We start from the raw sequence: 15581 nt of genomic DNA on the forward strand, positions 1-15581 counted from the left end.
AAAGTTTCCAATCAAGACAATTTGCTAGCTGATAGTGGCACATTTTGCAATGGACTGCGTCGAAGACAATTATATATCGATGGGCCTCTGCAATAACGATACAACTCAAATTATAGCAATTTGCAATAGATCCAATTAGAGTTTTCGCGTTATATAACTTACTAATAATATGTATCGGAACATAATTATTGTGAATTGTCTAGTGGTAGTTAGTACGGATTAGACTTAAAAAGTGATTTTATTTAAACAAAAAGTAACTATTTGCTATTCGAAAAAGGTCACACTGCGTCTGAACCATGATTAAGGTTTCCGGACATTTGACAATCTTATAAATTTTAAAAGTATATTGTTTCTAGTTTTTAAAAATTCAAAAACGAAAATCATACATACAGGGCTTTTCGAGAAAAGCGACTTTAAAAATTTGTATTCTATTTTTTTTTTTTAATTTTACAATTGTAATTTTTACAGTTACACTGTATGTACATTAGCGTGGTCCAAAATCAGTAAAGACGAAATTTTGATGCTCTCACCCCCTAAGATTTTTCTTCACCGAAAAAAATTTTCCCGTTTTTTGTACCGAAACAAAAAAAAAAAAATGTTAGAGATCGCCCAAAGCGCTTAAAGTTTTCCATGTATTTAATATGGGGAAAACCGATTTTTCGACGATATATGATAAAGAATTATTTTACTATCGGAAAACTCTGTTTCTTTTCAGGAACTTGTTTATTTAACAATTTACTAATACTCACTATTTTATATGGTTCAACCAAAATCAAAAAAAAAAATCGTTAGTATATAAAAATGGTTAAACAAACAATTGGGTATTTTTACCACACATTCACTAAGGATGTTCTCTGGCGTTTCTTCGTCCATCTCATAGAAACCACAGATGCTCGTGTCTGAAATATTCATTTTACAGAGGTGATAATGCAGGGAACAATGCCCCGTGAAGTACCCAGTTAGATTTTTGAGCGGCAGATAAACCGTTTAGCTTGTCTTTACCTAGGACATTAACTCCAGTGCCTATGGATTTTTATTTCTACGCAATTGTCTATTCATTGCCATCGTGGCCCCCATGCCGCGGCACTCAGCCAGTAATACTGTGATCTTGATTCCAGAGCCTTTTAAATTTTCCTCGTAAGGCTATGAGTGGCAGTCTCAGTAGCTTTTCCTTGGTGATAGGCGAGTTTTTTCTTACGCCTTAACCTATGTCCATCTACTGGCAATAGCAACTATAAAATTATAAGAAGTGAAATACAAACTTTTCGAGTCACTTTTATCGAAAAGCCCTGTATGTATGATTTTCATTTTTGAGTTTTTAGAAACTAGGAACAATACAATTTAAAATTTACAAGATTTTCCAATGTCCGGCAACTTCGATTTTCTGAAAAATGACTAAATTGCACCTACTGGCGGACTGTCAGCAAGTAAAAACTCATATGTCGGTGTTCCACAGAAAAATATCGTTATTTATCAACCTGATTACGTATATATTGAAATACATTATATTTTGAGTTGTACCGTTATTGCAGATCACCGTGGATATATGTATTAAATCTGTATTATATATTTGAATATCACAATGTACGTTTCTGCAATATTTTCTTCATTTCCAGCTCTTCTGTGTATTCTCTCGAAGCCAGCGATGAATGAAATCTTCTTAGTGCTTGTGTCCTATGTTATTGTCGGCACCTTTGTTGCCATTGAAATTGCTGTGGGTTATGCAACATTGCCAAGGTGAGTACTGAATAACAATTGCTTTGTAGCCTTCGAAGTTTTCATATGCTTATAAATTCACAAGTATACATATTTACATATAAATAAATGTAACAAATAATTGCAGCGTAGGTGGTTGGGGTATTTAATTTGCACATTTGTGCACGCATCAATCCAGTGCAGGAGTATGGGGCTCCATAATAAGCTACGAATTTCGCCTTTAGTATCATTCTGCATATGCATATTTATTATGACTACTATTATGTGGAATAAGAGATGCGTAGCTGAAGAAACTTGAGTCATAATAATGCAAGGAAACAGATTTAACCAATAAACTTAAGTACATATTAATATGCACACACATATATATGTATGTATGTGGATGCTCTTATATTTCGGCAGAACTGTGCACTAACTTCATTAGTATAAATAATAATTGGTTTAGCATTCGAATTGAAATTGAAGTGGGTATTTATATAAGTTGTTAGGGGATTTGTTGCTATGGGGAATTGGCACGTATCTCATAGTGCGGTTAGCTTGATTAAAAGAAAATATGGGTTTTGAAGATGGCACTATGTAAATGCAGACGGTAGATGGTATTTTGCCTTAGGGTTCGACTCAAAGCTAAAGCGAGTCAATTTTCTTACTGGTCTTACTTTGATTGAACTTGAACTATAACCATAACTTTCGCGACCTCAAACGTGGTTTCCTACGCATGATCTTTTGTCCTATACTATATGCCAAGTGTCGAAATTATAAGCGATTCACGTATTGGATCGAATACACTCAGAAAAACATTCCTTGAAGCTAGGAAAAAAGTATATTATTCTAAGGAAATATTACCTTGAAATGACTCCAAAGAAATGTCTGCCTCAATATGTGTAAACAAACGATTTGACTCAATTGAAGGAAACCACTAATTCCTTTGTTTCAGTACTATTTTCTTTCTTCTTAGGAAAAATTTAATTGCCGTGAAAGGAATAAGTATGCCATTTTGCTCGTGGCGCTCAAACAGTCGCAATGGCTGACAGAGCAAAGCCCTGGGATGGCCGTCGAGTGATGTAAGGTTCGAGTCCCAGAGCAGGACATTTTTTTATTTATTTTTATAATTGTAATATTTTAAATTGTATTTAATAAAAAAAATTTATCTCATTTATTTTTTATGGTATTTGAGTATTTAGGTTTTTCCCAGGTACAATAATTACAGATATTGTCTTCTCAGAGAGCACATATTCCGATCTGCCTTATTTGAAAAGCATCATTGATGCCCACACTAAATAAAAGGTTTACTGCTAGGGAAAAGGGATATTTCCATACCCCATTAACCATATCACACCCCGTCTTCAAAAGAGTCACAACTCAAAATAATACGTTTGTCAGAAAATGCGAATTGAGAAATTTGCTCAAGCTTTTGCTGAAAGGTAAATAAAAGCTCTGTGTACATTTTTAGCGCAAAATCTCGAAAATTCCAAATTTTGAGTTGTGACTCTTTTGAAGACGGTGTGTGTTATATGTACACGTATTGTTTTAAACAATCGTTCTTGCAGAGTACTTATTTAATTTGCAAAAATTAAATTGAGCGAAAACAAAAAGCAAAGCCAAATAAAAGTAAAGGAATCAACATTGAACTGCGTCAAAATGAAAATAAGGGAGCACGAATTTCGATGTGAAGTAAAACTCTCTGGGAAGATAATACCTCTAAGTATTGTACCATGGGTTTTTCCATATGAAATTAATTTTAGAATTTGTTATTTATATTTGAATTGAAATAATTGACATACCTTACTCTAACTACCTCCAACCGGACTCGAAACTGCGATCTCAGAACCAGAAGCAATAGTTTTCACGCGACGCCACAGCAAGCAAAAACTTCATCTTAACTTCATCTTAACAGAACTGACACTCACTTATATTGAGTAAATTTATTTCCTGAAATTAATGCCGAACTATTTTTTGCACGAACCTTAATTAAGGAAAAACTTCTTAAATTGAATAAATTGTTCGTAATATTACGAAAAAAACAATAACTCTGGAAAATGGATTCTTGTTTTAGGAAAATGCTTTTTTCTGGATGAAGTTACCAATTAATTTTTTATTATTTAGTTATAGTAATTTTTTTAAGATGTAGTTTATTTTTTTTTTATCAAAAGCCGTATTATTTCAAACCTCAAATTATGTGCAGTATTAAAAAAAAAATCAATAAACTTTCGCAAAAATTATAAGCCTTTAAAATTTATTTCTTAAAAAGAATTTGGGTATACAGTTTTGTAGCAAATTTAAAAAATGCCACAAACATTTTTTAAAATTTTACGCTTTTTAATTAAATAGATTTGTTAGAAAGATTTTGAGCATGAAGTTATGTAGCTCACGAAATTATAATAAGGTACAAGTTTAAAGTAGCTGGCACTTAAAATTGATTTTTGGACTTGTTTTGCTGATGGTGTTGAGGATTTTCTTTTAAACAAACCTGGTATGTTCGACGACTTTTTTATAAGGGGGAAAATGCACAATATAATCAGAAAAAAATTGTGGAAAATCAACGGCAAGTACTTGCTACTTCAAACTTGTGGTTTACTAAAATTGAATTGGGCTACAAAACTGCGTACTTCAAATTTTTGTAAGAAGTCTAACTCCAAAGAAAAATTTTGTTTTTTAATATTGCACAAAGTTTTTTATTTTTTGTAAATGTAAAGTTTATGTAAGTAGGAATTTTCTTCTTCAAAATAAAATCGTTTAAATGTTTCCAAACAGAAACAACAATTTCTGTTCACTACCCTGAATGTTATCTATGTGACGCTCAGCAACCTCAATGTGCTTCAATTCTGGCCCCAACTGTATCTTATAGGGATAGAGCCATTAACATTATGCATAACGGGTTGAAAGGAACCTTTAAACAAATTTTGGAGACTGTCCTTACTGTGACTGACTGACTGTTAATCGATGGCCTTGGTCGCTCCATACGAGGTTTCCTCCTTGTTGAGCCAGCCTCTTTCAATTACTCTACACACGTTTGAGGACCTGAATACTCGTTGCTTGATCCACATACTTAAGAATGTGAAGCAAATAATTTCGATTACAAAAGTTTCGCTATTAAATTCTCAAGGATGTTAGTGCTGTAGGTGAAATAAATTTAAAAAGACTTTTTGAATAGCCTGTATAAGGGGCTTTTATTGACGGGTAATGATGGACAGATAATAAGATTACTCTGCTGTGCATATTCCATCGAGTGATTATTGGGTTTTTTGTCTACCCTATAAATCTCTGCTTCTCAAAATGGAGGAGAAGTTGCGATTTGCTAAAGTTCGGCCCAAATATGCTGGTCCCAGTTTTTCCATACACTATTATTTGTAATTTAATATGCACTCCAGGGGGTTCTATCTGTAGACGATTTCTCAAAGTGCCTATAGATTTGAATAATTAACTACGCTGGTGAGGAGGAGTGAAAATATTGCGAAAGAGGGAGTGGGAAAAAGGCAAAGGCAATGCAAAGACAGAGATACAAATAAAGACAAAGATAAAAGTATAGATAAAAAAATTAAGACAAAGGCCAAAAAAAAATAATTAAGTGAAGACAAATATATAGATGATGATTATCACAATACCCAAACACGACCTCCAAGAAAAATCAAACATAAAAACAAAGCCACAAAGTTAAGACTAAGGCTAATTAAATGAAAGAATTTCCAATTTCGTGTTGTGGCCCAGGCGATTTCTGTTTTTTTCTGCATGGTACGCCTAGAGGTTCAAGGCGAAAATTTCACTTTGCTCAAAACGCACACCGACACTGCCACTTTCCTTATTTGACCTCTATTTCTGTGGAAAACACATCTTCTCGTCTGCCTTCGTATGTCAGTGATATTCGAAGATCCTCTATTTCAGCTTCCAAAAAACCTATTGAGAAACCCTTCCATTTAGATAACTGGGTACATTAGAATGCCTCGAGAAAAAATTTGTTACCTCCTCAAGCGAATTTGCACTTTTTGGAACACAATTCATAGAAAAAAAACCCGCAGCCAGGAAATTCCAGGGGATATCTTAAATTGAGCTCATATTTAATTACTTTACACATTCATTTCTTCTCAGACAATTTTGTGGGGAAAAATTTGGGAATTATTTTTTTTTTGTTTTTAATAAAAAGTGCGATTTTTGAATTCGCGTGGACAAAGACACGTAATTTTTTGTGTATTAGACGCGAAGCGAGAAGCAGATTATTGCACATACTTACATACAATGAACGTATTTTTTGTATGCATTTAATATTATGAAGCCATGAAAGTTTTTTCTACAACTAGTAATTTGGCTTCAAGTATATTTCAAAATACCTGCGTACTACACTGTTGTCATGTTTTTTCTACGAATTAATACAAGAACATGTTAATGACATTAAAATAGTTTTAAATCATAATTTTTAATTTTTTATTTGACGTATGGTTGTTTGCACATTACTTGGTTTTACACATGTACATACACTTTGCATAACATAGTTTTTTGTTGTACCTGTGCTTAAGTTATTTACGCATAAAATGGCATTAAGCCACGTGGATTAAAACAATTTAATTACGGCATACTTTTGTTGTTTGAGACATTGTGGTTAATAGGTGCATACGCAACATTGTACATGGCGTATACGTAACCTTTTGAGATTATGTATTAGGCATGTGACATTTTTCTAAAATTAATTCTATTGTTTGAAATGAAAAATCTAGAGAATTAACGTTTTTGTTAAAACTTGGTCAAAAATTGCCAGAGTGTACCCGAGAAGAGAAAAAAAAAATCGTACTGAAAAAAAACATTACATACTTACATACCACTGTTTTAAAACAATTCGGTAGCATTTTGTAAATTAATGAGTTTTTTTTAAATATAGTTCAAACCGCAACAAAAACTATGTAAATAAATGTTTCAAACCTTGTATAAAACTTGGAAAAATTGAACAAATTTTCATCAAAATTTCAAACTTTTTAATATGTACAAATTTTAAGGAAAATTTCGGGTATGCAGTTTAATGACCCATTTAATTTGAGCTATATTCAAAAAAAATTATTAATTTAAAAGCTCTAGAAAATTTAAAAAACAAAAAACTGGTTGTAAGGTTTGCGTGGCTACGAGAGTATGTAAATGGAAAATTTCATGTCAACCAATTTATGACTGGGGCCAAAAATTTCTTTTCTAAACTTTTATTTTTTTTTTTATTGTTGACTGGGAATTTTCTAAATATAGCACATATGACTTTTTATGGATTTTTCGTATGTGGTACGGAAAACGCATTTATGTACATGTGTGGAAAATTTCAAGTAAACAAATAAAAAAATTAAAAAAAATTTTTTTTTTTGATCGCAGTCATAAATCGTTTGCCATGAAATTGTACATATCGCTAGCTGGGTGTGAATAGTTGTTAAGCAAGCAAGGAGAATTAAAAATGCCCATTTCTGTGCAGTTGAAGGAAAATTTGTCAAGTACAAAGAAAGCAAAAAAAATCTGCTAAATTATGTAAAAAGAATTGGAAAATTCTTCATAAAGGTGGAACTCTCTAAAAAATATGCGGGATTTTTTTTTCCAAATTTAGGCAAAAAAGTTGATTTTGTTTTTGTTTTCATCATTCCCATCATCTCTTCACGGTATATCGGTTTATAGAAAAAACTCGTATGCCTATTGTGTATGCAAAATAAATACCAATATACTTACATATGTATACGTACATACATATATACTATATGAATATGTAAGTTTATTATAAGTGGTTACTTTCATGGCAACAAAAAGCATTGTACGCGCTTTTGTTCGCATAAACTTCATTAAATTATTATTTATCCGCAATTTTTCCACGGTTTTCTATGTATACACGTACACACAAATTTATGTCGCTTATTTCTTCAGCCGCGTACATACATGTGCACATACGGTGGCGAGAATGTAAAAGGGAGAGACATTTTAGCAGGTTTTGGATATTTTTCTTTGTTTAAAAAATGTATACTATTTTTATTTTAATGAAAATATATCTTACTATCTAAACAAAATTTTGTAAATCAAATTTTCAAACAATGTAGAACATTTATGAAAGCTTTACGACTTTGAACAAATGTTCACCAAAATTTTAAAATTTTTAATCAAATTTTTTGAATTTTTTTGAGCGTGCAGCTCTGTAGGCCATTTAATTTTAGCGCAATAAAGTGCAAATTTGAAGTAGCTAGGACTTACCGTTAATTTTTAGCAATTTTTTGTATTTTTTTTTGTATGGAGAAAAAGAACAACACCCTCCACAAAAAAATTGCCAAAAATCAATGGCTAGCTACTTTGTACTTCGTGATAAAAGAATTCAATTGTCTACAAAACAGCATACATATAGTAATTCTAAGGAATCGAATTAAAAAGCTGAACATTTAGATGAAACTTTGTCGAATTTTGCTAATTTTTGTACAGAGTTTGAAATTTTTACTTACATGGATTTTTTTTTTAAGCTAACAAGCTACACTTTTATAAAAAAAAATATAAACGCTAAATAAACGAAAGGGAAATATCCAAAGAATGTTCAAATATCTCCTCCCTATATATATTTTCGCCACTGTACATACAATGCTCATTCTTATACACTTTCTCATTGAGCATCATTCTCTTTTTGCTCGCAGCAAATCGTACAACGGCAGTTCCTGTTGTGTTGTCTTCATCTACATGACTTATACAATGTTGCCGCTACGTCTACGCGAGGCACTCATCGGTGGCATTGTGCTGTCCTGCATGCACATCTACACCAGTCTACGCTACACTGAAACAACAATACATTGGCAGGAGGTGAGTTGTTGTAACTATATAGTTATGCATTTGTACGCAAAAGCTTACACACATAGCCTTACGATACAAACATAGCTGCATACATACATACATACATATAAGGATGTTCATAACGGAGAGCCACTGCAGTGCTCCTCCAATCGACAGAGTGCAGTCAATTTGTTGATAAACTTTATTATTTTGCAAGAATTGTATGGCAAAGCAAGAACAAAAAAAAAAACAGAGACCCACAACAAAAATGTAGAGGATTTGTTAGATAAATGCGTGAATTTTTCTATTTAATGACTTTTGATATAGCGTGGAAAAGTAGCTTACAGCTGCTGCCTTACTCTACTTGTTAGCGCTGTGGGCTATTTTACGGGCTTGTTGCACTCAGCTTGACTTCTTGGCTATTTGTCGCTGTTGTATATAGTTCCTTATAAATGTTGTAATGTGATCGCCGCAGGAGTAGTGTAGCGATGACAAATATGTTGATGGCAAGAATGTTGCTGCTTTCCTGCTGCGTTCTAATAGCGCGGATGGGAAAGGTATACCTGAAGTAACTTTGTTCAATTTGCCAACACTACATAACTTTAAAAAGCGATTTTTAAATGTATAACTTTACAGCGATAAATTGCATAACAAAATAATAAATGAGCTATAAGTTAATTTAATCTGTAAATGAAATAAGCTGGTCGAAAGATGTTTACTAAAAAAACATGCAGTTATTTGCGTAATTCAAGCACGTAAGCATTTCATAACAGCTATACTTGCACAAAAAATATTAATAATAAATTCGACTTCACACAAATTTATGCGCTTAAATTATTACAATATGGAGCGAGGATGTGAAAATAATACGATCTGTGCACAGATTTAATGAAGCTTAATTCCATGAAATTTAACTTTTGCTTGCAAAAACTTTTTACGCGCTATTTTTAACGTTGGTTGAATGATTCTGTACGCGAGCGAATATTAAAAAAAAAAACCACCGAAATCGACAAAAAAAAAAAACAAAAAAAAAATTTTTTGTAAAAATATAATTTACCTGGTTACCTTATAAAAGCAATAAACTGGTTTTATAATTTAATTGAATACTCATTCACTTTTGAATTAATGACATTGATCCCTAGATAAAAATGTATGTATGTATGTACATACAGTATCGGTCATATCAATAGCACCCCCATTTCAAAGTGATATACATATTGGCAACTCATGTTTATGTATTTATTTTTCAGAATTTTCAATTAAAATGGAAGTTTATTCTGTAACAAATCCCATATAAACCCAAGTTTAAAATTTTGTAGAAAACTGCAAAAAAAAATTTAACAAATTTTCACCCAAATTGAAACCTTTTTCTCAGAAATCTTAGAATTTTTTTGAGTACACAATTTTATAGCCCATTCAATTTTAGTCCAATAATGTGCAAGTTTCAAGTGGCTAAAAATTACCCATTAATTTTTTAGAATTTCTTTCGCCGAAGGTGTTGCGGGTTTCTTCCATATAAAAATAAACTCCATTTTAGAGGGGGTGGTGGGGTGGTCTAGGACACTCTTTATATTAAAGAAAGTAGAATCTCCGACAAGACAGGGCGTTTAGATTAGTCAGATACATTCAGTAAAAGACCTTAGGCATTGTTTATGACACTTTGTCACTGCAGGGACGCTAAAATGACACAAAAAAAAAAATGTCGTGGCACGTAAACTTCTTTTTGGGTCATAGATAAGACCATTTTTCTATATCATGTCATCTTCCTAAAAGATTTTATTTTTAAGATTGCATGGCGAGTGAAAAAAAAAATCAAACACGAATAACATTATTTCCTCCTCTCCTGTTTCATACAAAAAAATTATTGCACATTTTCATTTGGCTAATTTATCCATCGATTTGCATCGTTAGTATCAAGATTGTTTGCAAAAGAAGAGGCCTTAAGCAAAAAAACTACAAAAGATTTGTTATTTTTTTAATTTTTGGAGTGAAACTTCTTAATCGAGTTCGGAGATGGTTGCGTTAAATATTTAACACCACGTCATAAAATCTGTATCGTTCGTTCGATTTTTAAAAATGAGGTGTTACATGAAAGGCCTTGTCCTTCGGGTGTGCAACGTAGCTTTAGTTCCATGAAAGGAGTTGCCACATGTTAGAAAATCGAATTCAAAATTTCTCTGCCGCAGAGGGTTGCGTAAAATATTTAACATCAAGTCATAAAATCTGTATCGTTCGTACGATTTTCAAAAATGAGGTGTCACATGAAAGGGCTTGACCTGCAGATGTGCAGTATGGTTTTAGTCTTTTAAAGGGTTGCCATATATACGAAAATCAAATTCAAATTATTTATTAAGTTAAACGAATTATCCCAATATGGGTATCAAAAGAAATGGTTTTGAATAAGTTGTATTTTCTAGCTAAATGTAGGAGGGTTGCCACCTGTTTCAAAAGTAAAATTTAGTTGAATTATACAAAAGTCTTACGCTTAAAATACTATACAGTACAGAAAGAGCTTACAGAAACACAATTAAAATATTTTTGAGGAGCCTGAAGAGGGTGGCCACCTGTTTAAAAGTTAAACTCAAATTATTGAAGCAAATCTTATTATTATAGCTCCGTTATGTTTTCGATAAATATTTAACGCCACGATACAGGTTGCATATGACGGGTATAGAAAACGAATAGCTGCGTTAAACGCCAATTGGCGGGAAAAGACTAATGCAAAGACAAGAATATAATCAAAAACAAATATAAAGATAAGATGACGATGAAGATGAAGATGAAGATGAAGATGAATATGAAGATGAAGATAAAGGTGAAGATGAAGATGAAGATGAAGATGAAGATGAAGATGAAGATGAAGATGAAGATGAAGATGAAGATGAAGATGAAGATGAAGATGAAGATGTAGATGAAGATGAAGATGAAGATGAAGATGAAATTATATATGTATATTAGAAAATAAGTACATGTGTATGTATATCGCACATTTCTTTCTTTCTGGAATTTCCTCTATTAAGTTTCACTTCTTCCGCGCGTAGGGACTACACGCACTGGGTTTTTTTCCTTGTTAAAGTTTGATTTTTTTTTATAAAAGTGAATATGTCTTGGGAGATTGACCTGAGCTGAAAAAAACGGCATGCAGATTTATAATCTACGACCCAATATTAAGTTAACGGTTTTCGGCATTTCTTTTTGTGCCATTTGAGAACTTGATACTTTGCCACAATGTTGTTGAAGTCCCAAAATCTTTGATTGGGACCACACATAGTCTACTCGTCCGCTAATGAAACATATTAAACTAGCGTGATCATAATTTACACGAATCAAGATCACCGAAGCATAGAGCCTCGCGGCAGTTGTAAACGTCTCGTTCTTGGATACCAGGTCTGCTGGTAGCAGATACAATTTCGATATTTAAAATTGCAGTTAGCGGTGAATATGCCTTGCGTTTTTCGTACCCGTAAAGTATTGACTTTTATATAGGGTTCTCTCACAGCCAACACAGGCTTAAAAGGTACGAGTAGTCCGCAGGTAGGGCATACATGTTTCTTGATACCTCTGTTTTTGAAATTCGGTATAAAATTCATGTATATACATACTTACATATATAAACAACAAGAAGTACACCACATGAGAAAAAATATAGTGCAGACAATAACTTTGCAGGTGGCAACAGCAAATGTACAACAATGGCAATCGACAGGAAATTACAATAAGCACAGTAAAATCTGTTAAACGTGTAATACGTGCAGTAGATACACAAACGCATTCGCGCATACTTCCAACGAACTTAATAGTACTCTCGTAGTTATGCCATGGAAGATGCAACAAATAAATATTGGGTCACATGAAAAGTATCAGCGGATTTGTGGATACATTTTTTAAAACAAATTTCTTTACTGAAATTCAATTTTAATCAAGTACATATTGGCTATTATTATCTATGACCTGTTTGGCTATTTTACCGCTAGCTTCGTAATTCCAACGGTGTAGAACTCCTGTGGCTTATCTGTGAAAAACTGAGACAAGTATTTTCAGCGGTTCTTCGGATGGCCAATTTTTTACCGTGCTGAGAGTTTTGCAAATATCGAAACAAACGAAAGTCAGTCAATTTATTTCAGAGTCATCAAAGATTTGTGTGGGCTGGCCTTGTTGGATTAGTGTTGTCAAATTGTTTGGTCATCAACACCACCTAGTAACAAAAAATCACGGAGACTTTTCATTTGACCCAATATATGTATGTATGTATGTACACACTTTTATATAGACACACTTCTGCACTACATCCAATTGCACTCATCCTGAAGTGGGACAATAAAACATACAGTGCGACATTTACAATTGCTTGTGGCATGCCACATGCATACATGGTGTTGTACATCAAGGCAATTGTTTACTTTTTCCGCTCCACCACAAACACGTGTACCCATACATGTGTGCACACATATACTACTATACTATATAAGCTATTGTTAAACGTTTTCCACAATGCACAAATATAATAACTGTAGAATAAGATAAATATGCAACCTACCTTGCAACCATAGACTTGCATTCATTGTGTTTTCTTTGTGTGTTTCTTTTTTTGTTATTCAATTTTCCATTTTCTCCGACCACAATTCGACATGCAACAGTTGCTCTGCAGCCTTTTAGCATTATTCCTCTCCAATCTGACAGGCATTTATACGCATTGGCCCAAGGAGAAGGCGCAACGGAAGGCATTTATCGAGACACGGCAATGCATTGAGGCGCGTTTGCGTACGCAGCGTGAAAATCAGCAACAGGTGAGTGATTTTATTGAGTACATTTGTACGCGATGTAAGTAACAACATACATACATATGTACATACATACGTAAGTGTATAATTACATAAGAATGGTATGAATGACTGATGGACTTATGTGTGAGTGCTAACCTCTGTTGTCACTTTTTAACTTTCTACTATTTTTATATTCACCACTTGTCAACATCCATTTAGGTAGCTTGATTGAAGGTGTTTGTGAGAATACCCTGTAGAAAAAATTTAAGGGAAATTTATATTTTATACATGTATGTATGCATGTAAATTAGGCTGCCCCAAAAAACAAAAAAGGATTTTTTAACGCATACCCCCTTATTTAATTGGTTAAAAACTCATTTTATTGGTAACTAAAAACCAAAATTATAAGCAATAAGTGAATCAACAAAATTAGGGCAGTTATCGCAGAAAAATTATATTTGGTATGCTGCTTCAGAATATGTACATAAATTAAGACAAATTCGAAGTTTCGGCAATACTGGTGCAAGGACATGACTACCACCCATACATCCTTAAAATTTAAAAGCTTAATTTTAGCTACAAGTATAAGCAGCTTAAAGCGAAAGTTGGTAGCTGTCTGTGAAAGTGTGTTACTAAGCTCTGTGGAAATTTTCGTATTGTTCAGTGCAAGGACATGACTCCCGTCCATATATCCTTTTTCTCTTATAACAACTTATAAAGTTAAACTTTTTAACTCCTGCCAAATTTTGTTTCATTTGGTGTCAGGAAATGACTATCTCACTTTTGAATTTTAGTTATTGAAAAAATTTATAAGTTAATATTTTCTTTTAAAAAGGTTAATAAATAAATTTTTGTCTAAATTTTCTCAATAAATAAGATAACTTATTTCAAATGTAATTAATAATGTTGTCTGTTATATTTTTTTTGTTCTCCAAGCTTTCAGTCGTTCTACTTGTTTCTTCGGTAATTGTGTTTCAGTGAAGATCTATTAAAACAAAAAACCTTTGGAAGAAGAAGGTCTGTAAAATATTTACAACAATTCTCTACTTGTAAATAATAAAAATATTTACAGGGTGATATTTTTGGTGAAAATAATGTGTGTAAATTTGTAGAGAATTGTAAACAATTATAAGTAATTGTAAATTGTATATGGAACGAATTTCCGCCATCCCTTGTCAAATTTGGTTTGGATGGCACAACGCTGAAACCGGTTTGTCTCCAAACCAAATTTGACAAGGGATGACGGAAATTCGTTCCATAATACATCATACACCCACCCTGTCGGAAACAACAACAACCAAAAAGGAAATAATTGTAAATTATTGTAAATAATTGTAAACAATGTAAATATTAGTAAATATTGTCTCGATGCGAACAACAACGTGTTTCATCCGGGGTTGTACCCGTAAAATATTTATATTATTTGAAATACTTCTTTACTTGTGTTTACAAAATTTTACAATAATTTAAAAAAAATTTACAATTATTTTACATTTTACAATGTAAGTGTAAAAAATGTGAAAATTTGTGTAAGTGCACAAACCTGTTTAAAACCAAATATGAGTGAATTGCTTTTAATTGGCCTTCGTTTAGAAAAGTTAAAATCGCTCAATTTTGATCTATTTTTTAAATAAAAATTTTAAGTATTGGTATTTTTGTTTACTTGTCAAGGTTTGTCAATGCTTGGTTCCTTTAAATATATGTAACTAAATCTATCGTTGAGCATTTAAAGCAAAAATAATTTGCTGAGCTGCATAAACTTTTTTTTTAATGTCCTCGGGTGATTTTTTGAAGGACAAAAACAACTGGAGAATAATACTCTCTAATCGGCTTCGGCGAGAAATCACATTTTCCCGCTTTTTATAATCGAAACTGTATGGTGGAAAGTGTGTTCTATCTATATCTATTTGATACACAAAAAATGATCACGGCTGTACTTTTTGCTGATATATTACATACATATGTTCCATTTAGTTAAACAATATAAGAATATTGTAGTATGTACCACAAAAACGTATATTTTCTATAAAAAATCATAACTCAGAAAAAAAAATCTTCGCTATTAGAGATTTGAGTTGATTGTAGTTCAAAGTGTCTCTTTCCCGGTAAAAAAGTTTGAGAGAAAAAAATACACCTTTTGAGAAATTAAATTAAAAAAAAATATGCACCTTTTGTTTATGGTTAAATAAAAAATTTTAAATAAAGAAAATCAATAATTATATCATTCTATCTTGAAGTGACAAGAATTACTGACATTTGAGTAAAACCATTGTTGGAATCTATTAAATTTTGACAAAGTCATGGGCATTTAAAAAAACCTTCTCACTGTCAATTCAAATAATA

At 32.3% G+C, this 15581-nt stretch overlaps 1 protein-coding gene across 1 annotated transcript in view; it reads left to right on the top strand.

Moving 5' to 3' along the window:
* Positions 1–15581, top strand: part of LOC118747223 — a gene marked incomplete in the record, with an annotated part of 110204 nt that overhangs the window by 35096 nt on the left and 59527 nt on the right. Inside the window, 3 exon segments of the mRNA XM_036481211.1 lie at positions 1617–1737; positions 8343–8505; positions 13113–13262. Of these exon segments, the coding sequence (XP_036337104.1) occupies positions 1617–1737; positions 8343–8505; positions 13113–13262 (434 nt within the window).

The sequence above is a fragment of the Rhagoletis pomonella genome, unplaced genomic scaffold (genome assembly GCF_013731165.1).
Source record: "Rhagoletis pomonella isolate Grant_MI unplaced genomic scaffold, Rhpom_1.0 Rhpom_scaffold_00011, whole genome shotgun sequence".
Classification (NCBI taxonomy): domain Eukaryota; kingdom Metazoa; phylum Arthropoda; class Insecta; order Diptera; family Tephritidae; genus Rhagoletis; species Rhagoletis pomonella.